The following is a 25,428-nucleotide window of genomic DNA, read 5'->3' on the forward strand; positions in this document are numbered from 1 at the left end:
GCCATAATAATTTTTCTCTGTTTTGCCTGAATAAAGTGTCCTTTCAAGTCTGCAACTCACAGTAGAATACTTCCCCACGCGCCTATTTCTTCCCGCCTTGTATGAAATATGATTTATAAAATGCACTTTAATGATTAATAAGATGAACTTTAAAATGACTATAGTTTGAACTTAAACAGAGATATATAGCTATAATATGCTTAATTAGAGGGAAAAGAGAGGCTATCGAAGTTTGGAGAGGGAGAAGAGAGGAGCGAAATCTAGGAGAGAGAGATTGAAGTATCAATATTGTATTTGTATTCATGTGTATTTATATTCACTTTTTGTTGCCTCGTGTATTTGTATTATCATGTGTATTTGCATTTGTTGAAAGACAGAATCAGAGAAAAAAGGCAAGAGAGAAATTTGTTATAAAACTCTATTTATAGCTATGAAATGTAATATTTTAAAATTAGTTGTATACAGTAAATACATATTACATGTTTGACATATTTTAAAATATGCTCAATAAAAAAATGAATTATTAGGAATAAGATGAAAATATCCTTGTAACAATTTGGCAATGTATATTTCTGTTGACAGTAATATATTTTGATCAATATTAATCTCGCTAACATTATATTGGGGCCTGATTTAATTCAAAATCTCCTTCCTCGAATCCCTGTACAACGGAAGTTTAGTACACTGGACTGCCCCCATAGAGAAATGGAGAGAAGAATGATATAAACTGTAAATGAAAAAATGTTTAAATTCATTCCTCATGTTTGCATTTGAATGCTTGAGAAGCAGAGTGAAAAAACTACAAGCAAATCATCGTACAATATCTGAGTAATACAGCAGCGTGTGAGGTTTCCATATGTGCCACAAGAAAGGTGCTGATAAATTACATGAACAGCTACAATGTTGTCGTAGGCTCGATGGAATTTATACTACGTACACAACACATGAAAATTCACGATACATACACATAATTAGTTGGAAATGTACAGTGCAATTTCGCTTCACCACCAAAATAACTCAACTTCTGATGATCACAGGACTGCATAAAGCTTGAGATTAAAGGAAAAAATAACAGTTAAGTCGACAGATTAATCGTTTCTATCAAATTTACAATCAGAAATGTTGATGAAGTTACCAGCATGGAGAAGGAGCAAACTTATGGATTGTCATGGGAGCATTCTGTTAGTTCAGAACTCAACATGTGATGGAGGAGGAAATCTACTCGCTGGCTCCGAGTCTTAGTGCTGTGCAATGAAAGAAGTTGCCAATCAGAAAAATGGTTTACATCTTATACGTGTTAATGAAAGTTTTCCCATATCTCAACATCAATCAATCATACTTACCCAACATTACGTCTCCGCTCACTTGATTCCTGAATTACACAAAAAGAATTCAGGTTCACATGAGTACTTCTTATTAACAAAGACAACAATGTTTACTGTTAAGTAATGGAAAAAGAGATGTAGATCTCCAAGATTAGTATCAATTGGTTCGTTTAATGACGACTTGGTTCAAGACTAAAGGATCAAACAGAGGGTAGACTAGTAGAAAGACGAAAAGTCTAGAACTGTTTTGAGGGTTATAGAGTGATGAAAAAGGTTAGAATACTATTTAGTATGTTCTGATAAGTGCTGTTAGAGTAAATGTAGATTTAAATGCCGAGGGATTTAAAAATAGGAGGAAGTGAGGAAAGAGTAAAGAAACAGGGTTTACGGTAGGCAAAAAGAAACAAAATATACTCGGAGTGATATTTTTGTCAATGATTTGAATAAAAGATTCTGTTTGTTCTCTTTTGAAGAGTGACCAAGGCTGGTAGATCATGAAGGAATCGTTCTCTTTCTAAACTTCACGAGTGTAAATAATAAATAGCATTTCTATGATGAAACGAAGAACTCCAACAACTCGCTAGAGTCTGTCAAGATGTTCCTGTCTGCAAATGAATACGCTAGTAATAATAGATTCGCTTCATGAGAACCAGCTGATGCAGGCTCATAAACTAACCTTGTCATCACCATCCACACAGTTTGCTGCAGCCTCAAGATCCATTTCTGCTTGAAAAGCTTCCAAGACAAATGCTACAATCTGAAAGGAGTCCAAACAAAGGTTAAGTATTCGGTTATCAATTATCATTTATTGTTGAAGTGTTTGTTTTTCGTTTCAGCACTGGCCTTTGCTATAGGGCTATACAGAGTATAAACACATGGGAAAGAAGAAGGTGTCCGAACACAAAAGAAAAATAATGATAAAGATCAATTAAAAAGATGCAGTATTACAACTTCTGTAATTTAAAGTTTCTAAAATATACCCCTACATGGATTATTATTATTATTTTAAAAAATAATTAAAAAAAAATATTTAAAACTATTTTTCACTTCTGTTAGACGAAAAGGGTATTTCTGGGCCACTTTTTAAAAAATGAGGGGTAGATCAACTCTAAATTGCTTAGTTGAGATGTCTGACATGGCTCGGTAAAGTGTAAACATATTTAAATGATATCTTCTCAGATGTAACATACTCTAAAGGAACTAAATCCCTTCCACTTCTAGAGCCCAGATTTTGCAAAGAGTAGACATGGATACTTACCAAATTTAACAGCCACAAAACTGAGATAAGATAGAAGCTGACAAAGTAGACATAAGTCCAGGCAGTCCCCGTTAGTTCCTTGTAGCTCTGAAATGTTAGGCAATTATTATCAGCTATTCGGACCACCCATGTTAGGAAAGCAGGTAGGTCGAAACTGTCAAAATGGCATTAATCATCTCGATACTCTTTACATTAGCACATTAAAGCAGAATGCATGAAGGATGCAACAACTTGTAACAACTAAGATCTTACTACATGTTACTCAAAGTTAATAAGTTCTCAACATTCATTGAATCCTCAAATACATAATTTATACTTGTAAAGAAAGTCCAGTTTGTGCACGTACAGGTTAACACTCAAAAAAGCACTAAGAGAAACCAAACAAATGACTTACAAAATACAAACAATAAAAGAAACAAGATTTGTGATATTGATAGAACATTGATATTTAAACCACATACAGAAGGATAATCAATAGTATTTGCTTGGCACAAACCACTCAAACATCAGAAATTAGCCAAGTGTCTTCGACTTCCATCTGTTTGGTGTACACTCATTAAGCAGACAAAAAGAAATACTCTCCTCTCTCAAAATTGTTAATTACCTCATACACAATAATTACCATCTCAAAGCTGATGAAATGTTCCTGAATAACAGTAACATCTCCAGTATATGTTCTTGTGCATATATAAACATTATGAAAGAATCAGAGCATCATCCTAATTGTTGAATAGTCTTAGATTAGGGTACAACTTTTGAAAACCATTACATAGTCGTCCAGGATATTGTATATCTACAATATCTCCCCGCAGACGTAACCTGATTTTAGAGTTCATGAAGCAGACTTGAAAGTGTCTGTAAAGGTCTACCAAGAATAGGGTCAGATACATGCTAAAATATTCGAGCATCCAACCCAAAACTTTAAAGTAATGGGTGTGATTAAGAAAATGGACATTGGGTCTAATTCAACCCAAAAGGCTAGTTCATGAGGAGAGGATTTCCCAAAACTTTATGAGAAGGGGATGCAGCAGCTCATTCGCAACCAATATGGGATACTTAACACCCCCGTCTCCCGCACGCCTAGGACCGGAATTGATGCGTGGACAATATAAATTTTTGGGGCCCAAAAGTTGGGTCAGATACATGCTTTGAAATATTTGAGCATCCAACTCAAAACATTAAAGAAATGAGCACGGTTAAGAAAATGAAGGGCCTAATTAAACTCAAAAAACTATCTCATGATTAGAGGAGCACCCAAAATTATAAGGGGAAGCAGCAACTCATTCACAACCAATGTGGGATACTTAATCTAAAAATGTTGGAAATTCGCATTGGGTGTCTTGTATGATAAGAATGTACCACCAAGCCTTAAAGGCAAATTTCATAAAGTGATGGTCATCCCATGTTGTATGGGGCAGAGTGTTGGCCGATCAAGAACTCGCACGTCCAAAAGATGAGAACAGTAGAAATGAGGATTTGAGATGGATGTGTGGGCATACTGGGACATATAGGATCAGGACCGAAGCTATTCGGGACAAGGTGAGAGTGGCCCGCAGGATGGACAAGATGAGGGAGGTGAGGTTGAGAGGTTTTGGCATGTGAAGAGAAGATGCACATATGCCCAATGAGGAGGTGTAGGAGGTTGGCTATAGTGGGTATAAAGAGAGGTAGAGGTTAGCTGAAGAAGTCTCGAGGCAAGGTGATTAGACAGGACATGACACACATTGACACACATGTAGCTTACTGAGGACATGACCCAAGATAGGAAGATATAGAGATTAAGGATTAGGGTAGAAGGTTATTAGATAGTCGAGCGTTGTCTAGTTCCCTTATCAGTATTGTAATTGTTGCTCTTACTATCTTATTCTTCGATTGTAGTATTACCTAGTGTTTCCTTTGCTTCAGTCATCATATTATTTATTATTGCTATTTGTTCTCTTCTAAATTGTTTCCAGCATGGGTTATTCACTACTATATTTGCTATAAATACTTGATTTTTTATATGCTTTACTTGAGCCAAGGGTCTATCAAAACAACCTCTCTACCTTCACAAAATAGGGGTAAGGCTGCGTGCACACCACCCTTCCCAGACCCCACTTGTGGGATTACACTTGGTATATTGTTGTTATTGTCCAGTACTCTAGAGCCATTATACTCTTTAGGAAATCCTAATCAAAATGATGTTCGCACTGTAAACTTCTTACAAATATTTTCTCTCTACAAGTGAATGCACACGGATGTTAGTTTTTCGTCTCTAGGATTCTCATTTCATAAAACCACAATTTCATCTCAATTTTCTAGGTGAATCTTTCTTCAAAGGAATTCATTTTACACTCTGTGAAGACATGTATCACAGAACTGAGGAAACACAACAAAATTAGAAATAGTGCAGCCACTTAAGGATTAGGCTAGGCACCAGTCACCAAAGTCATCATCCGTCGAACCTATTTTGAAGGTGGCCTATTGGTTCATTTAAGTTTTCCTTTAAAGGTAAGAAAAATACATGACTGCTCTATGAAGAATATGCATCATAAAAGATGACCATATATATAAAAGATAGTTCTTCAAAGCTGACATAGTGGTAATTGAGGAAATCCTAAAATCACAATACCTGCATCCACACTTGCCAATTTCCCATCACCAATATGTTGAAAACTGTGACCATGCCGCTTGGGTAGTCATTGAAGTTAAAAAGCAAATAGCTTGGATCGTCAAGAAAACAAAGTTATTTGACTTCCAAGTGGGAACACTACAAGAATACGCAACAATAAAAATGGATCTTGATATTAAACGATAAAATTGTTTCTCCCAAGAAGATTATCATGAAATGACAAAAAGATTGTCCCCTTGTCCTTTATTGTCCTGTAGAATGCTCTAATTTCACCATTGACAAAAGGATACTCATTATCAGAAAGCTCAGTTTGGGCTAAATTGGGGTTTCCAGCGTTGACAATCCCCCCAAAGATCTGCACAAGTTAAAAAAAAGTAACTAAGGATGAAAAGGAAGAAAAAGGATAGGAAAAGAGTAGACAGACAATACTTCATCATCGATAAAGAAAATGATGAGGAAAAGCTATTTCAGTTTCTTGTATGATGCCATATTGACTAAGACCTACAGCCAAAGGCAATCTAACAGAGAGAAAAAGAAATTTAATGACAAAGAGAACTTCACAAAGATTAAAAACAGAGTTCAGACGAGAGGAATAAAATCTTAATGGAGTGATCAGCATGTAATAGGCTAATAGCAACAACAAAGGTCAAATATACCTGTAAACCAAGAGAGCAATAAAAGCACAAGATGCAGAATATGGTCCCCAAGTATGGCATCAGACTTGGTATGAGGGTCAAAAATGTGGCAACAAAAGCACGATATCGCTCTACATGCAGCAAGAGTCTCATTAATCGTAACATTCTTGCGATAAGAAGATAACGAATCCTGTAAGCACCAGAGACAGAAGCTTTTAGTCTATCCATAAGACAGGAGCGTTAAATTGTAAAGCATCAGAAAGAGAAGACACTGAGAAAACTCTAAGCATCCAATAATGGGTTTCTCATTCTTTTACAGACGCATTCTAAGTAAGAAACCATACTCCCAATAAAGGGTTCCTCATTCTCTTACAGATGCATTCTAAGTGAAAAATATACTCTAAAAATAAGGCAAGCAACATTTAATAAATACGACAACATTTTATAAATATATATTGACCATCCTAAATTATCTTTTGGAATATTCTAGGTGATATCCTTTTTCAAGTACAACGAATCTAGACTTGTATGAATTTAGAAACATATTCACTTGATATCTTGACCACTTATCATCCTTTTGGAGACCATAAAAAGCAGATAATTGTATTATGGTCAATCCAGGTTCATCATCATTATAAGCAAAGGTTATACAAGCCACAAAAGGATAATTAAGAATTTTTCTAATCATTTTCTAGTTATAACATCTAAATCTTATTAACGCTTCACTTCAAGAATAGCATCTAGAAGTCAGAACACAGAACATAGAAAAAAAATAATCATAAGTCCATCCAATTGAGGAAGAAAAACAGAAATCAAATCATGGAGACAAGCATCTTTTTCTTGCCTCCAAAAAGTCTATTACTTATACATGGTAATATATTCAGCAAAATAATTAAAGTACTCAAAAAATGCCAGAAACAAGAGCAGACAATTTGGCAGAATTGCAAGAGCAAAATAATTCAGAGGCCTTTACCATTCTCCATTGGACAAAAAGGTCAGATCATCAGGGGCTACAAAAGTAGCTGTTTCTCCAATAACTGTGAAAATTGAATTCATCCTTTAAATCAGTTAAATCCAGTAAGTGCAGAAAAAATAGCTATCTCACTATGTGCAGAAAAGTGAGAAGTGTCAATTAATGCAAAGAATTTGACATGCAGTAGCACTGTTGACTGGGTTCAAATTATTATTAGAAAAAAAAATTACTCTTAAACACCAAGAAAAAATATTGGCAGCAGTGCACCATATTTTAGACAAAGGACAAGCAACCACTTCTAATAAATGAAGTGAAATCATGGAATTGGACGTATCTTCAGAGGATTCCTAATTTCTTGACCTCTATCCTTTCCGTTAATATCTCTGAATATATGACTTTTGGGATTAACCCAACCGCAAAAACGAACTCATGCGGAGAGGATTACCCAAGACCAAAACCACAACCCGTTCCCTCAACCAATGTGGGACTTAACATTCCCCAAATGCTCAGGACTCAACTGGAGGGTGGGTTAAGGGGTCCAAAATTGCGTAACACGACAATAGGGACCAATGGGTATGGCTTTGATACCATGAGAAGAAAATGGACCTTGGGCCTAACTCAACCCTCAAAAACTAACCCGTGAATTGAGGATTGTCCACGACCATAATCACAGCCCATTCCCCAAATTAACGTGGGACTTAAAAAAAATCTACAAGCATTATCAAACAAAGGTGAGGTAATACAGCGTATTTCAAATGACACTTTCAGATACAGCCTTACATATGTTATAAATTGAATATAAAGAGAGAAATCTGAAATACAATTATGAGCCAAGCAATTTGAAATGCCAATCCAAGTGCCAACACAGTACTTGATATAAAAGTTAATCAAGAGAATTCAGGCTTTAAAACTATTGAAACCTACCAATGACCCAAGTGACGATAAAATCAAATTGATTTTGACCATCCCTCCAATAGTTCTCAAAACCGTAAGTGTACACTTTTAGTGCCATCTCGATAACATATAGCCAGCCTGTGCAACAAAATAAAAATGGTAAAATTCCAAATATGCTCAACCCAAAGAGTAAGCACAACACCACAATTTTAAGATGAGAGTTGTGAAGAATAATGTTTGATGTCAAAAGAGGCACCACCATAATGATAGGATAAGAAATTTAAATATTCATATTGATTACTCAGAGTATACAAGGTCATTACATATAAATTGACTGTAGAGGACTACTGCCAACTCTAAGGATAAGAACACAAAGTATCTAATCCTTTAATATCAATACCCTTGCCCTTTCCCCTAGTGTCTTTATGCCTTAAGAGAAATTTCATTTTTTCCCCAAGCTCTAAGCAGGATGAGAACGGCTTAACCTTTGCTAGTTATCAGTAGGATTATTTGATGGTCAAAAGAGCGTAAAACTTGCTTTTGGCTACATGAATCTAAAGAGATTCAGAAGCAACAAGAGACTGCAAATACAAGAGCATCATTGTTGCTAATCTAACTTGGTATTTTTAAGTTGGGTTAAACGCTTTTCAGGCATCTTAAGTGAGACGATAAAAAAAAGGAACATCCATGAGCCTTTTTTTGATAATGATAATAGTTATATAAATATCAACAGGTATACTACACAAAACTGTATAGTCCCTCTCAAAAGTAAGGCTTAATTACAACAAGAAATCCAATCTACTTTGCTACTTATAAACTATCTAAAACACCAAAACTATCTTCAGTTTGAATTAACTTTTCCTGTTTACACCAATAAAAATAAAAAATAGGCCTAAGAATGAACTTCTGGATGTTGCATTGCTTGTCCTTGAAACATCTCTGATTCCTTTCTGCCCAAACAAACCACCAAATATATGCTGGGACAATCTTCCATTTAACCCCTCCTTTTTCTAGTTTGATTGTTAGAGGGTATATAATTTTAGCACCTCCTTAATAATTCCTGCCTCCGGGCATCACCCACCTAATTTTCCTTAGGTTGATAAAAAAATTCCATAACTGATCTGCCCATTTACAATGTACAAAAGAAAGGTTAATTGTCCCTGCCTATTCACCACATACGTAACATTTGGAGATAGTTGAATTCCTCTCTTAGTGAACATCCATGAGCCATAATGTGGGTTCTTTGGAGAGAGCTATGAGAGCATTTGAAGGGGTTGAACAAAAATCTCAAGTATTGTAATGGGAATTTGAAACTAGGACGTTCAGGTTTTTCTTGTACCTATCAACTAGTTGGTGCTTCAAGCGTAAAACTCAGGGGAGGACGTGGATCATCTCTTACTACATTGATAGGTAACATCACATCTGTGGTGAGAACTAAATAGATGACTCGTCAGTACAACGAATCAGTTGAGTATTGTGAAGGATGCTTTATTCAGTCGGGTCTTTAGACGACAGAAGAGCAGACATCAGACATGGGATTTTGCTCTATAGGCACTTATGTAGATCGTATGGAGGGAAAGGAATAGGAAAACTTTTGAAGGGAAAGAAGACGAGTTTCTACATCTGAGGAATAGCCTCCTACTTTAATGTCTTTTTAACGAAACCATGAGGTTACTATTTGTATAGAATATTACGTGTGTCTAGTAGAGAACCATATGTTTCTGTAGATTCTCTATTTTTTGGTGTACCTATTGTATACAAAAACTTCCCCATCATCAAGAAAATTATACTTAATCAAGAAAAAAGGTGGTGCACGGTTAAGAACTGATTTAACAATATTAAAGTCAAATTTCAAGAACTTAAATACGAAATGCAATTCAACCGAGATAATTGCTAGGACAAAGGAAAAGTTTTAATATTTGAAATATCAAATAAAAATGCAAAATACAACCAGCAAAATTCAGAAGCCATATATTTATATCTTCTCTATCTTAAACTAATTAACCATCCACTAGGTATGGTTGATATATTTAATGCAAACGGCAACCAAAGCTGATACCACTAACATAAAACCATCTGGATAACTTTCTACCTATTGGGGCAAACCTATAACCAGAATCAGATGAATAAAACAGCACATATCAAATTTCTAGAAATATTGGTGCCAAGCCCTGAAATTCGTCATGCGACTTACCAAATGTGAACTCCACCTTCTGCCAAAAGGTTTGACCTGAGTTGTTCTGTATATCAAGCTAGAATTCACCAATAACAGAACAAGTCAGTGAGGTTCATACTGAACTTAGAAAAGAAGTAAGCAAAAACAATGTGAAAAGTGGGGGATATTTCTTCAGTTGTTAGTCCTCTTCTCAGGTATTTTATTAACATAAAAGCACAAAATTCACCATCCAAACAAAAGATTTCCTCATTAACATCCATGAAAGTAAGAAATAAGTGAAATATCACAGCATATGAGGATCTTGATTTATTTATTTTTGGGTGAGAATGTTGATTCTTTCCTCAAAACTCAGGTGGTCAGTAAGATGTGCCAGTCCTTTCAAATATAAATGATTTGGAAGAGGAGGTTTCTCTGAGGTACTTAGGCAGAAAATTGTATGGTGGCACTATGTTATTCTAATCAGACATAGAAGAACAACCCCACCTCCTTGATGTTGCATCCACACAGTACCGAAAGCCCCAGACAGAAAACAAAGCAGAAAGGATAAAAGTTCCTTGGTTGTTCAGGTTCAATGTTCAGCTCATGGTGGATGGAGTCAGGAGGTACTCATCCTTATAACAAAGGGAAGGATGCCAGTCACGCCACACTAAGCTTGATTCAAGATCACAGTTTTTAACCATTAGGGTAGTTGCTAGTTATGACTTGGTTGTGGGATCAGTGGTTGGTAATTTAATCATAACGTATACTCTCCATATCATTTTACTTTAGACATGATTTTTCAACAATTAACAGATCAGATACCAAAAGGAATTAGAATCACTTCATAAGTTCAAATTAGACAACCACTAACAGACCTATATATTGGGGCTACCTTAAGCATAGAAATCTAATTTATTTGCATCCAAAATCGAATTAGAAATTGTACAGAGTTTGATTTATACCGTAGTTTCAATAATAACAGCAACAAGATTGACAAGGAGAACGGACACTATTATGTACTCAAACATATCGCCACGGACGAAGTCTCTCAACTTCTCAGATGCTGCTGAATGATAGAAATTTGGACATGCTTCGAAGATTGGCAACTGCAATAGAAAACAGAACATGAAGGATTCTCTGGTATAACCTTCAAACTGTAATTGAAAGGGTAAATGGACTCACTGAATCTTCCTTCTGAAATCTTAGTCCGATTGCAGTGCACAGATCGGCAAATTCTTCCAAATTTATCTGCATTTGAAACAGAGGCATTCATGAGAAGAGTGAAAACAAAAATGAAGATGGGATTTTTAGTGATTGAGAAGATTTCATTCATGAAAAGGATCAGATTCCTATAATTCAGACACCCATCTGGTTCCATGAATAAATATGAGAAACTTGAAGTTTTTAGACTCGAGAGATCTAACAAACTTGAGATGGTAAGGTACAAGATAGATGTGCTTATTGTTTAAAATCAAGCTCTGGTGCTAAGTCATTCAACTTCATCACAGATTTCAATAATACACCAAGTATTGATAGGATATACCAAAAATTTCGACTTTGAGAAGCAACTGGAAAATACAAAATAGTAGTTTAATCTATCACATAATTTTCATAACTTAAAGGTAAATTCAAGTTTGAGACACTGACGTACGAAACTGAAGAAAATAAATATCAACGACACAAGTTAAACAAGTTGAAATCTGTTTTCCATGTAACAATGTTCCTAGAAATGTTTGGCAAACCTACTCGTTTCTGTATACTCCATTATAAGCATAAAATCTACTTGCCTGTTGTTGTGTGGTCAAGATCATCAAGAGAAAGTGTAAAATGAAAACAAACCTAAAGAAAAACAGTAAGACAAGAACTATAGTTGCTAGTACTGTTAGCAACAATGAGAAGTTCAAATGGGAGCATCACTGTGATGATCACTATCCAAATAAAATATACACTTTCCAAAGGAAATAATTAAAACATAAACTGTTAAAGTCACAATTCAATCATCAGAACAATTCAAATTTGTACAGATCAAGAAAAATGGAGAGTAACGAGAACGAAAGTACCTCAGTGTATCAGAGAATTAGAAAGGATTCATAAGTACCTTAAAGTCACCAGTATCATCCAGCTCATTGAATATTGACTCAAAATCATCTCCTGATATTTTTGGCAATGTCCTGAAGACATTTAATGATCGATAATGTATCAGTGTCTACTGCAACGTGGAACCTTGATAGATATACATGAAAGAAAAAGTGCAGGACATATTCATGTATCCAAAGAGAAGATAACATAAGTCAATACCAACAGAGCAGTATCTGAATACAGGAAGAGAAAGAATTTTAATTATATAACATAAGTCGATACCAACAGAGAAATGATAGATGTTTTGAGAATAGGAACAACAACCTGCAGGAAGTCAAGCTTAAGTGTATTTTGTTCTTTTTTTTTGAGAAAGTTAACTGGTATTATAAACAGAAGGAAGTACACCAATAGTGTGCTCCTAAGTAGTTACATCAAAAATATGAAGGAACATCCAAAACAAATCTATCACCTATATCCATTATAGACTATCTAAAAACAGAGTGATGTCCCCTATATCCTTAGGTACAGATTGAATACACCAAAAGTAGAATGTTGCTAGACAGTTCATCTTCATACTTTGGAAGGAAATGCTCTTGTTCTCAAAACATCTCTGATTTCTCTCCTGGATTGAATACACCAAATGTTGTTCTGTTTTTGGTGTACAAATGTCTATTCCAAGGAGACTGAGTCAATCATAGAAGTATTAGGGTCCATATAGGTTTTGGTTCAGCTTTGGGGTAGATTTTACTTCCATTCTACTTATTTGTAAATATAGTTTTTTCAGTACTACCTAAGTAGACTTAAATACAAATGTTACCAGTTTCAAAAAAAAAAAAAAAAAAGAAGCTTTACAGACAGCATGTTGATCTGGATTTTGTGAAACAGCTTTATCCAGCTCAAGTTGTGACTGCTAGGTCAATTTCAGTTTCAAGGAAGGCAGTAAGATCCACAGCACAAAAAGAAGACAATTAGTGAAAACAACTGGAGCATAGCTGCAGAACCTTTATGTGTCAGAAATGCATTGGAAGGTCATGTGGAGAATGAACTTTACCTGTATTTGTTAAGTTCCTCAAACAGAAGGATACATTGCTTCTTGTCGAGGACCCCAGTGTTCTGCCAATGTCAAAACAATACAACTTTAAAAGGAATGTCAACCAATACATTTAAGGACACACAAAAACCATTTTGAATCTTATATTTAAGATCAAATTTGGTGGATCTTTTGACATTATAGTAAGGTAGGGGGAAGAAGTTCATAAATCAAAATACTTTATTAAATTCTTGAATACAACAGAAATCTATGAAAGTATTTAATCCTTTTCCATTAGTTCTTTCTGCCTTCACCCTGTGTTGCTCTCTCTCTCTCTCTCACTACCTATGCATACTTACATACAGTTATTCATGTTCAAACGGGCCGGACCAGCACTTAAAATGGATCACAGGCTAGGCTGGGCCAGTTACTGCTTTAAATGGTCCATGGGACAATGGCCATTGACAAACAAATCCAGTACTTAAAATGGTCTGCATGGGTCCAATTATTTTATAGAGAGGTAGAGCCCGTACAAAATTGAGTTCCCAACCCATTTACATGTCCAACTTCAGGCTGGCTCTTAGCCAGCCGGCCCACTTTGTTGTGTTAAATATATTTTACTGTAAAAATTATTAATAGTAAATTGTAATTTAAACTATTAATGCGGATACCAATATTTGAAGAAAAGGAAAACCACAAATTTCATTAAATATGAAAGAGTTTAAACTACAATTACATGAAAGTTGAAACATAAAATTTGAATGTCATAACACAGAATCTACTAAAACTTGGAAACAACAACTCTTTCTTACCGGGCAAGGCTAACCCGTATATTGGTCACTGGTACCAGGCTTGTTCACTTAAAATAAGACACACAGATACTTAAAAGCCTATTGTCTTCATTCATGAAAGAGGAGCAAGGAAGAAAGTATCAAACTCTATTATGTCTTTTAAACACCTATGCCAGTTGATCTACCTGTTTCTGCATATGAGTGTACCAGAAGGTGTTTGTCCAATGGAATCATGTGGAACTGTACCAACTACCTTTTTCTAGTTCTCAAAATAATTTATCTTCTAATACTGAAAGAGAAAAATTCACATCACATTAATAGAATTATTACTTTATCAAGAAAACATAATCCCTCTTCGTTTTGGTGCTAGATTACATTTGCTCTAAATTTGATCTGTGGAGCAGAAAGGCAGGCAACTACATATGCTATACCAAATGCTTACATGATATTTGAGAGTGAGAAGATTTTTATTGACTGCAATTACTGCCACTCTTTGGGAAAAGGAAGAACAAGGATAGAAGCTTATCTTTCATGGGTAAAAGGAAGGAAGAGAAGGATATTAAACACATGTAAACCAGTTATGAAGTATCGACTCACGCTGTCATCAATCAAGCTAAATGCTTTCTTCAAAGTCCTTAGCTTCCTACGATCTTTTTCAGCCACTTGTTTTACAAGCTATACCAAAAGAGAATAAATAAATAAATATATAGGTGCAAAGTGAAAAATCAACAGGAAAAGTACGAGCTATGGCAAATAATAACATGGTGGCAATGATTTCCAATGGCTTGAAGAAAAACAATGGAAGACCTTACCTCACTTTTGAAGCTATCATATACAACAGCAAGAACTAAATTGGTAACAAAGTAAACGCCCAATAGCACGTACAGAACAAAGAACAAGCAATACCACCGTGATTCCCTGAAAGGAAAAATACATACTACAGGTTTCAAGACAAAAATAAATGCAAACACTAAGTAAGAAAGCTTGACGACGAGAGAAAAATGTATTCAGATGGTGCTCTTGTTATGAAGGTGGGAGACACCATCTTTAATTGAAGCCAAAAACATAACCAAAACTCAGAGCTTTTAATGGCAAAAACCAATCCTTTTTTTTATAAGGAATGGAAACTATCTTACACACAAAGCTTCTACTGCGAGGTAAACTTCAACGATATTATAGCGAGTATTTTAAAGGGTACTAAAGACAATTTTGTAAGGCACTCACTTGTATGCAGGAATCCAGACATCTGGGTTGTTTGATGTGGTGAATAAAACAAACATTTGGTACAACGTAGTGCCATACGAAGTAAACATCGTTTTCCCCTGCTGTGTGTCTTCAAAGAAGACATATGCTAACCAGCTCGAGAACAGAAGAAATAACGCAGTTAAAGCCTGCAGGGACGAAAGGGAACATAGACAAAAAGAGAAGGGTTTGGGTTAGCAATGAGTTGGAGAAAGGGCATAAGATGATAATATTCAGGTACGAAATTTTTAGATTATCATATCATCTAGCATATTGTGTCTGAAAAGCTATGCTATGAAAATAACCATTAACCCTCAAAGACAAGGATAACTAACCACAACATTAAGGTAGGTCCGAAACATTCCTGCAAGGATGAAGAAGCTATCTCGTAATTCCCTATCGTCAAAAGTATGAAATTAAGATCAGATTAGCAACAACAGCTCAGAAACCAAGTCGATCAAGAAGAATAAAGTGCAGGATGTGGACCCAACATGCCATTTTTCTGAACCTTAAAAAGGGAGAACAAGAGAAGGAACATCTAGTGGATTACACTGCTTAGGCATCATCATTTATTTGCACTTAATGGAGGTTTGATTTGAATCATTCAGATCTCAAGCTATTAAGTGTGTGCATGTGTGTTTTTCCCTTGACAACAACTTATTAGCTCTTCATAAGTCTGAAACATTCAAATCTTGTATAGTATTAAAATCATTAAATGTTCACTTAAAGATTCCTAGAAATGTTAACATTTTATCAGTACTCTATTTATTATCACAGCCAACTACCGCAGCAGCAGCCTGCCACTACCTCCTACCAATCACCACCATTGTCAAACACCACCACACAACTACCGCCGACTACCTCCACAACCTTCCATCACCAAGACTCCACCGTACAACAACCACCTCCACCACTATACTCCACTGCAGAGCCATTATCATCATCAACCACCACCACTTGCCTCCACGTACAATCACCAACAAATGCAGCAGCAGATGTAGGGGTTAGGAAAATTCATGTTCTTACCTAACTGGTGTTCTATAATTTACATCAATTCAAAGGGGGTGGTCTTTTCTATACAATCGATGTCCTTGACATCATATGCACTATTAACATGTCACTGATAAACAGTGGAAAAGACTATGAATATGCATCAGCATGAATGAGTCCATATAAACAATCATATTTTTTAAAAATTAATATATTTATAACTAAAACATGATTTGAATTAGAGGTGCATTCTCATTCTCAGAAGAATAGTTGTGATTACTATAACTTATGCAGACTATCAAATTTTATAAGTCAGGTGCATGTCCAAGACATACTTTACACATTTGAAGCTCATACAACAAGTCGAAGGTGGCAACATGATCAGAGAGAGAGGGGAGAGTGATAAAATTTAAAATCATATCTAGACACTTCCATTCATTTCAAAAGTTGATAAAAGGCAGAAATTTCACAGAACCACAAAAGATCAGGCCCACCTTTCCTTGGTGAGGGTGGGGAGGGTGCAAAAGCATTATGGACAATGAAAGAATATAAGCATGAAAATATAATTGATTAACAGCAGTAGAACAAAATGCTATTTACTTAATATTTGGGGAAACAAGAGCAAAAAGCTCACTTCTTTACATTCCTTCACATATAATGCGTATAAAAATCATATTCCCAGTAAGGATTATATGTTCACATTTTCAAGTAAGAGAAAAAGACAACTAGAAAAGAAAATTGTGACACCACTTGGAGGGAGAAGTCTGGGTAAAGAAAGTTAAAACATAAACATCAATAATGAGGTAGTGACTAGAATTGGAAAATCAATGAGCAGCGATTCTACTATGACGTACCTAATGTTCAAAATAAAGAACACCACACGGAGATAGGATGCAATACGGAATGGAAGATAATAGAAGTCTGCTAGAAAGAGAATGTAGACCACAATATCCGCAACCAAGATTAACAGCAGAACGATCTGAAATATCAAGACAAACAAGAACAACATTGTTATTAACTAAAATTTACTATCAGTTCCTATGATAGTTTTAAGCAACCTAGGATTCACCAATTTCAACGAACCTTCCCAAAAAAAAATTCCTCAAAATCATTATGAAAAATCTAGTTATGCAGGTTAGTTTAGAACAGATAACAATTTCAGCATAACCACTAGAATGGCTTCTACACAAACTTAGTGGGTTTATTAGAGAGAGAACTTCTTGTTGGAACTTACCTTCTGTGTATGAAGGAATTCAACCGAAGTACAAGGAGGAAACACGGAAAGTGCTTCTGTTAATTAAAATATACATAAGACATTATATTATATAACAAAATATTTTAATCGCCTATGCTCTAAATTCTCTCTACATTTTCTTTCCTCCCAACATGAGAGAAAAAAAGAATCCAAAATGAGAACTTTCTTCCGTTCTCCAATTTCATTCCCCTGTGATTTTGTCAAACCAAAGGAAATGGACAATTCCACCATTTTCTCTTCCTTTCCAATTTCTTTTTAGTCACAAAACAAGTCGATTACTATAAGTAATGGCTCTCCACAGATGTGCTTTCCAAAGCAAAAACTAAAGCTATAGGAAATGCTTAAGAAGATGAGTTGGATGAGGTATTAGAGATTGTGCTGCTCTTAAAAATCCTCGTCTCTAATACGTCCTCGCTTTGTCACCGTGTGGAAGAACAACACAGTAGAACGTGCACCAGAGGCAATGCATGAGAAGTCATGCTATGGTGGAATATGACCATCATCAATCAGACACCTAAGAATCTTAACAATGATCCGTAGTTGTTATCAAGTAAAATACCCAAACCAATTTGGTGCAATATCTTATTGCTATTTTTTGGTAGATTCCCAGCAATACAAAGAGCCAACAGCAATATGCACTTGGGTGATTAATTAGATGTTTCTTATTCTCTTTCCAATAAGGAGAGAAGGCCCCATCTTTTCCACCGTAATAATTTTGTTTTCTTTTCCAAATATTAATATACTCCACAAACTAACCTCCAAGAATACTTAGTGCTAAAAGAGTTACTTTTACCAGTATTTGAGATTGATCTAGAATATGAGGAAAACTGCAGGCTTAATTTGATGCCTTTCCTCATGATATATTGGTACTCTTTATTTCTGTATCTAAAGAAGGTGCTAAGTCACTCTCGATTTTGCTTGGAGGACTTGTTTTGTCAGACATCCACTGCTAACTGTTGTAAGAATTTTTTGAAAAAATGAGTTCCCTGGTATGCATGATTCATCTTACCATGTTTTGTTTTCTTCAACTGCAGAATCTGACATATCACAACCAGATATTTCACCGTCTACTTTTAGGGAGAAGAGTGACAAAAACAGCAATACAAAAGCACTAATGTTAGAGTACGACTATCTTCACAAAAAAGTTATCTTTTACTTGGAGGAAGGGAAATGTATGTTTTTTTTAAAAAAGATCACCATTCATAATGAGAGAACACAAAAGGACTGGTACCAAATACCTTCAGTCTGTTGAGAAGACTTCTCCAGTAGAGATGGAAGCCTTCATATGATATTGGAAATAAAATGTGTATTACAAGAAGTAGAAGAGTAACACCCTGCAGAAGACAGTTTAAAAGAAACAGTTAGTAAGCCCAAGGTAGTCTACCCAGCTAAGTAGAAATCTCTGGGCTTCATGTTTGTGCGTTTCACACGAGTCTCCTACAGCCTAACATATGACTACAGAAGTTCCTCTTCTGAAGCTACCTAGCTAACTACATACATGTGATAGTAATGTTTATGCATCCAGATTTGGCCCCTATTATTCAATATTGGAAAAAAGAATTTTCCTCTTTTAACGCTACCTAGTAAAGCCAGTAAAGAATAAGAACAAGAAATCCTCACGAGCAAAGTAAGAACTGTCCCTAATTCTCATGTAAAATAATGCAGCTATGGTTTTAAGAATGAACAAGAAGTCCTCGTTTTCCTCATTCAAGCTTCCTACACAACAACAGCAACTACGTTTCAATTGAAAACAAGTTGAGGTCAGCTATACAAATTCTCACTATCCATGTCACACCAGTAAGCCCGTCTCACTATAACTATAACAACAACAATAATGATAATAATAAAAATCAATAGAAATTAACAATAATAAGCTTATTTGGTATAAGAAGCTCTCTACTGGCATAAATTATTTTGACAAAGACTATAAACTTCACAGCAACACTGGACATCAAGTAAACATCCTGACATGACTAAAACTAACCCCAACTAATTGATATTGCATGAATAGATCCTCTTCCACTGTGCCAAACTTTTTGCTAGGTCTGTATGGACTTCAAGAGATTTTTGGTCTTTCAAGACAATTTCCTTTCGTGTAATTCTAGGTTTACCACATTTCCTTCAAACACCTTCACTACCAGATGGTTACATAGATATAGACAGATGCAGTTGGAGGTAGACGCAGGACATGACCAAGACATCTCAAGAGACTTCTTTCGATTTATCTTCTTTTGTTTTTGAGACAAGTAACAGTTCTATTCATTAAAAACATAGCCACCCCAGAAAAAAAGTGCTAAGTTGGATACTTTACAAGCATCAAAAAGGTGCTTAAACCCCTGCCCAGAACCCTATACAATTACACATTGCCTATTTAATATACTAACTCTCCTACTTCCCCCCACATATTCTGTTTACACCAAAAAAAGAACAAGCTAAGACAATTCATCCTAATTTTCTTAATAGTACTAGTGCCTTCAAAATATCTACCATTCCTTCCTTTCGATTTATCTTCTATATATATGCTTCTTGCACCTTCAGCTAAATGTGATCATTTTTAATCTCGTCTAACTCTGTATGACCGTACATTAGCAACCGCATATCTGTGACACTCATCTTGTAGATATGATGGACTTTAGAGGCTCATTACTCCCATATAACATTGTTGGTCTATATAGCTGTTCTATTGAACTTGTCTTTTACTTCGATGGGTACCCTACTAGAAAAACAGGTAGCACATCTCTATTTCAACCATTCTATTTGATTTAATGTGTAACATATTCAATCATCATACCATTTCATGGAATATCGAGCCTAGGTTTCTGAACTGTTTGCACTTGAGCACTGCAATCCCGACTAATCTCATCACGGCTTCACACTTATATGTTGCTAAACTTGCAGTGCACATATTCAGTCTTACTTTTCTTATTCTAAAACTTTTACCCTGTAAAGTATATCTCCATAGTTCAAGCTTTTGGTTTGACACCCTCGCTAGTTTTGTCAATTGTCTGCAATTAGTATACATCAACCTCATTGAATATAGTGTTACTTTATCCATAACTAGGGTATATAACTATGTGTTCAGTGTCACGGTTATAGAAAACTCCTCTTGTATCACCTAATATTGTTCTCATACATGGTGGCTCTTTCATACATATCCTTTATGCCATTTATATATTTAATATAAATTACCTTTTTCTTCTAACGTCCACCAAATAACTTTTATTTCTCTAGGTCAATGAACACCATGTATAAATTTTTCTTCCTCGCGCGATAAACTTCCATCAATCTTTAGTAGCAAATATATGACCTTCATTGTAGATCTACCAGGCATAAATCCAAAATGGTTCTTTGTCACTTCTGTAGTGTCCCTAGTTCTACACTCTTATCACATTTTCCCAAAAATTTATTGTTTGGTTCATAATTTCAATGTCCTGATAGTTCGCACAACTTTAAACATCTCTTATGTCCTATATATTGGGATCAGGTACTCTTTCTCCACTTGTTGGATATCGGATATTCTACCACTTCTTAGTATAACATTGAATAGCTAGACCAGCCAAACTACTCCAACCTCCCCAAGACACTTCCAAACCTCTATAAGATACCTTCTATATCAGAGAGCTTTTCTAATCCTCATATTTGTCATGGCATCCTTTACTTCTGACAATCTTATATTATGAGTGTAGCAAAAAATTCCATCCTGCAAAGTTGTACCGATCTATAGAGTTCTCCTCATGATTTGAGTTGAACAATTGATCAAAATAGCTTATCCACCTCTCTTGATCTCATTATTTTAACAAAAAAAATATTTTCTGCCAACATTTGCTGAGAACTCGGGAACAGTCTTTAGTACAATTTGTCTTGCTTCCTGTAGAAATTAAATTTAAATTACCATGCAAAAGCACATGCATCAGTTCTGAATACTACTAGGAGGCAACAATCTCCTAAGGCTCTTCAGAATAATCAAACTTGCAATATCCAAAACAATAAAATTCACCGTTAATTAGGCCAAATTCGGAATCATCGATGGTTCTGCTTAACAGTTTAGCTTCTTCACATACTTCAATTAAAAACTCATATATTTAACAAACAAACCAGCCACGCACAGCTTACCTCATATATAAGGGACTCAGCACCAGTCAAAAATGGCAGCTGTCCTAGATAGTAGTAGTCTCTATTATTGCATGACTCAGCTAAATGCCTGGAGCACCACAATGGTTTCTGAGCAAAATGAACAGGAAATAAGTGAAACTATAATTTCCAGTTCTAAATTCAACAAACAAGTAAGAAGTATGGAGTCAATCTAACATGCAGGAAAAATACAAAGGACTGAAACTGGAATAGACAGCAAGGTAACTGTACAAACCTCAAAGAAGTTTATAAGTATTAGTGCAAGATAATTAAGTGACCAGAGGAAGTCAAAACGAGTAAACATGAAGTACAACTGTGCTGCCTTTTCAAAGCTCGTTCCCTCAAGAATTTCCTCAGGTAGACCAACACCATCTTCAGCCTGCAAGTGCAACTTCCAGGATTAATATCTCACCAAACAATTACTAAAAGGAAAACATTGAAATTTCAGCATTTATCATCCAAAAAACTATTTCACATTTCAGACCATTGTTCTCAAGGCTTTTCTACTAAACAACTAAATAGTGTAATCTATTGTGGATTAAATCATTTTATTACTAATAACCCTGTAGGTCAAACCAAACCTATTCTATTGAGACAAGAAAGTATTTGTTTGGAGGCAAACATAATAGAACATTCAGCTATCGCCCTTCAGTATAAAAGTTATATCAGACTGTCAGCCTTAACTTCTTTCACTGGAAAAATAGAAGGGATTTTGTGTATTGAGAGTCAAAAAGACATACAAAAGAAGAATTATTTCCTTGTGAAAGGTGATTTCTCAATAAAACCTGCCACAATGTAGTATGTTGGACATGGAATTCTTGACCAAATAAAAAAGACCTTCACTTTCCCAAAAATGGAGCCAAATTAAAAAAAAGTCCAGTCTGAAAACATTATGCATGAACTTTTGTGAAAAGTCACTAAGTTCCTCAATGTTTTGTCTCTTTTTTCTTGTTGTCTCCTCCACTGTATTCACCATGGAATATAGAGAAATGATCAATCCCACATTTTTCACAGTACTCTTTGATTCTTTAAATTTCCTGCAGCTAAATTAATTTCCTTGGAGATGCAGACACCTGTTTGTGGTGCCTCATCTCAGCTCAGATTGTCCAAAATTCCCTTCTTCTTTTTCTAGAATGGTGTACCAATATATTTTTGACTTGGACCATTAGACACTACCACCATTTTACCACTCTAAGCATCTGATTTCAAAATTCAAATTTTTCAACAACCCAAACACTACTGCAGTACCCATACATTACTACTACTCCACTATCTTTCCACAATTTTGCATAAGTATTACCTATTAAAATCTCTAATTTATTAAAGCATTGACAAAAAAAAGGATAATTGATTCCACTGCATACTTCAAGAATTAAGACAAACAGATAAGTCTTAGGGAGGTCAAAAGTGAAAGTCAATAGCCAGCAAGCATTTAAGTGTGGCTAAAACAGAACAAAGCTACAAAAGTAAGGAGAAAAGATGTCTTCTCTCTTTTTCTTCTCTAGTGTGCCTCATCTCAGCTCAGGTCATCCAAAAATCCCTTCTTTTTTCATAATAGTGTCAATATTTTCATGAATTCAACTACTAGACACAACCCCATTATCAAGAATCCAATCTTTCAATAACCCAACTACTAAAAGTACCCATATCACCATTCCACTATTTCTCAAAACAATTTGCAAACTACCTATCAAGATCTCTACTTAAACATTAACAAAGAAAGGGACAGAAATTTATTTCACTGCATAATTAAGTCAGGAAAGAAAGACAACTAAACAAACTAGTCTTAGGGAAGTCAAAAATGAAACTCAATATAACATTGAAACATATAGCCCATTTGGACAAACAGGTTGATTTGAAGTAGAAATTTTGTTCGGACACCCAATTTAAAATCTTTAACAGGAATCTTGGTAGCTCAGTTAGTTGACGACTCCTTATAACCCCATTTCCCCTCCCCTGCCCCAAATTTTGTAAGAAAAAGGAAAAGTTGAGAAAAGGGTCATACAAGATCAACTAAAGCAGCAGCTTTTTGATAAGCAGATCCATGAGCAATAGCGTCTCTGGGATCAAACATGGAACCAACCCTCCTCCGATTCCGAATCCGACCCCAACTGTTGCTGCTACTCTCTCCGGGCAACAGAGATTCTTCCATAGTTGAAACTGAAGCAGAAATGACAAGAAGAAGAAGAGTGAATGCAGTAGAGAAAAGGGTAGTTGGGGTTCAGTTGAGATACATAATAGTAGTATATACTTTGAAGAGAATTCCAAAAGAATAACTCTACACTATTGTGGATGTTGTTCTAGTCACCATCAAGAAGAGAGACCCGCATACGTGGGAAAAGGTGACAAAAATATGGTACCTTATGTTTGAGGTTGATTCAAATTACTGTAGTTCTTAAAGCTTATTTGAAAAGTTCATTGGAAGTGAATAAAAAAAATTTTCTCTCGGGAATTATTAGCTTCATCTCCGAATTATTAACTTAACTAAATGAACTTAAATCTCATCTGATATTACAATATGAGTGAAATATACCCCTAAATTCTCATTAACTTTAGGGGTGTTTTCAATATTTTTCTCAGTTTTTTATTAAAAGTTTCATGCTTCTACAGAAGTTTAAGACTACTTGTTATGTCATAGTCAAGTAAAATGGTGTTTTTATGACTGTTACTCCCTCCATTCCATATTAAGTTAATTTTTGAGGTGTTTCACACCCTTTAAGAAAAGTAGATTAAGACATAAATTGAACTTAGTTTTCCATTTTTACCATTATTAATTATTGTCAAATTTATGATTAAAATAACTAAATATTAATGAATCACTAATTCCAATACTAACTAATGAATTGTAAAATTGGAAGAACACTTTAAAAGTAGTTTTGAAAATTGAACAATTAAGTTAATTTGAAAAATGGAAAATGCCTCAAAAATTAACTTAATATGGAATGGAGGGAGTAACAGTCATAAAAACACCATTTTACTTGACTATGACATAACAAGTAGTCTTAAACTTCTGTAGAAGCATGAAACTTTTAATAAAAAACTGAGAAAAATATTGAAAACACCCCTAAAGTTAAGTGTTCTTCCAATTTTACAATTCATTAGTTAGTATTGGAATTAGTGATTCATTAATATTTAGTTATTTTAATCATAAATTGACAATAATTAATAATGGTAAAAAATGGAAAAACTAAGTTCAATTTATGTCTTAATCTACTTTTCTTAAAGGGGTGTGAAACACCTCAAAAATTAACTTAATATGGAATGGAGGGAGTAATAGTTTGAGGACAAAACTAATAATTTGCGTCAAGTTCAAGGCAGTTTTCAATATTTTTTTAAAATTATCTAACAAACTTTGTTTATTAAAATTGATGGATAGTGTTACAACTTTTTATTAAATGAGAAATATTAAGAAAGTCTTATTAAATTCAAGAAACTATAATATAAAAATAGTAGATTTTTTTTTTAAAGTTATATTAGATGCTAGAAATAAATTTTAAAATTGCACCTTCAAATATAAAATTCTGATAAATTTCTTTTTATCTTAGCTACCGTTAAATCTATTCAATAGAGTTCGTTAAATATTTGATGAAGAATAATGATGTTAGCTTTAGGTATTTAAATGTGAATTCCTGATAAATATCTTATATTTAAGAGACTATTTCGAACTTCTTTCAAACATAAAAGACAATTTCCGTCATTTTTTCTAGAAGGGGTGACACAATCATGAAAATTGCGGCAATAAGAAAATGTAAGGAACAATTTGGGGGAAAAAATAGTTGAAGTTGACTCAACTTGTGAAACGTTTTTACTTTCAAAAGGTTATTGTTTGTATCTTAATCAGGATCTTGATTTTGTGTGGAAATTTTTTAATAGAGAGGTTACCTCTAAATTGGTCTTATTCAATGCGAATTAAAATTAATTGAATTTCAATATAAATGTCAAACATCGAATAAAAAATGTCATGATTATGTTACATTGGGGTTAAATAAAAATTGGCCAAACACATATATAGCCCCTCTAACTTGTCCACATTTTTCATTTTGACACTTTATCTTAGCC

At 34.7% G+C, this 25,428-nt stretch overlaps 1 protein-coding gene across 1 annotated transcript; it reads right to left on the bottom strand.

Moving 5' to 3' along the window:
• Positions 1 to 725: 725 nt before the first annotated feature.
• LOC102594366 (two pore calcium channel protein 1B) lies at positions 726 to 23,724 on the bottom strand. Its single transcript, XM_006357418.2, has 24 exons — positions 23,375 to 23,724; positions 21,605 to 21,748; positions 21,352 to 21,459; positions 18,477 to 18,572; positions 16,838 to 16,962; positions 15,329 to 15,389; positions 14,976 to 15,142; positions 14,564 to 14,669; positions 14,349 to 14,426; positions 12,982 to 13,043; positions 11,950 to 12,022; positions 11,034 to 11,099; positions 10,814 to 10,957; positions 9,891 to 9,948; positions 7,727 to 7,834; positions 6,803 to 6,866; positions 5,851 to 6,019; positions 5,485 to 5,549; positions 5,195 to 5,285; positions 2,584 to 2,670; positions 2,002 to 2,082; positions 1,344 to 1,372; positions 1,136 to 1,244; positions 726 to 1,049 (listed from the first exon to the last, which is right to left on the bottom strand). Exons 1-23 carry the CDS (start codon positions 23,519 to 23,521, stop codon positions 1,157 to 1,159), a joined length of 2,217 nt encoding a protein of 738 aa, XP_006357480.1. The 5' UTR covers positions 23,522 to 23,724; the 3' UTR covers positions 726 to 1,049; positions 1,136 to 1,156.
• Positions 23,725 to 25,428: the final 1,704 nt, after the last annotated feature.

Source organism: Solanum tuberosum, unplaced genomic scaffold (assembly GCF_000226075.1).
Source record: "Solanum tuberosum cultivar DM 1-3 516 R44 unplaced genomic scaffold, SolTub_3.0 scf00233, whole genome shotgun sequence".
NCBI lineage: Eukaryota > Viridiplantae > Streptophyta > Magnoliopsida > Solanales > Solanaceae > Solanum > Solanum tuberosum.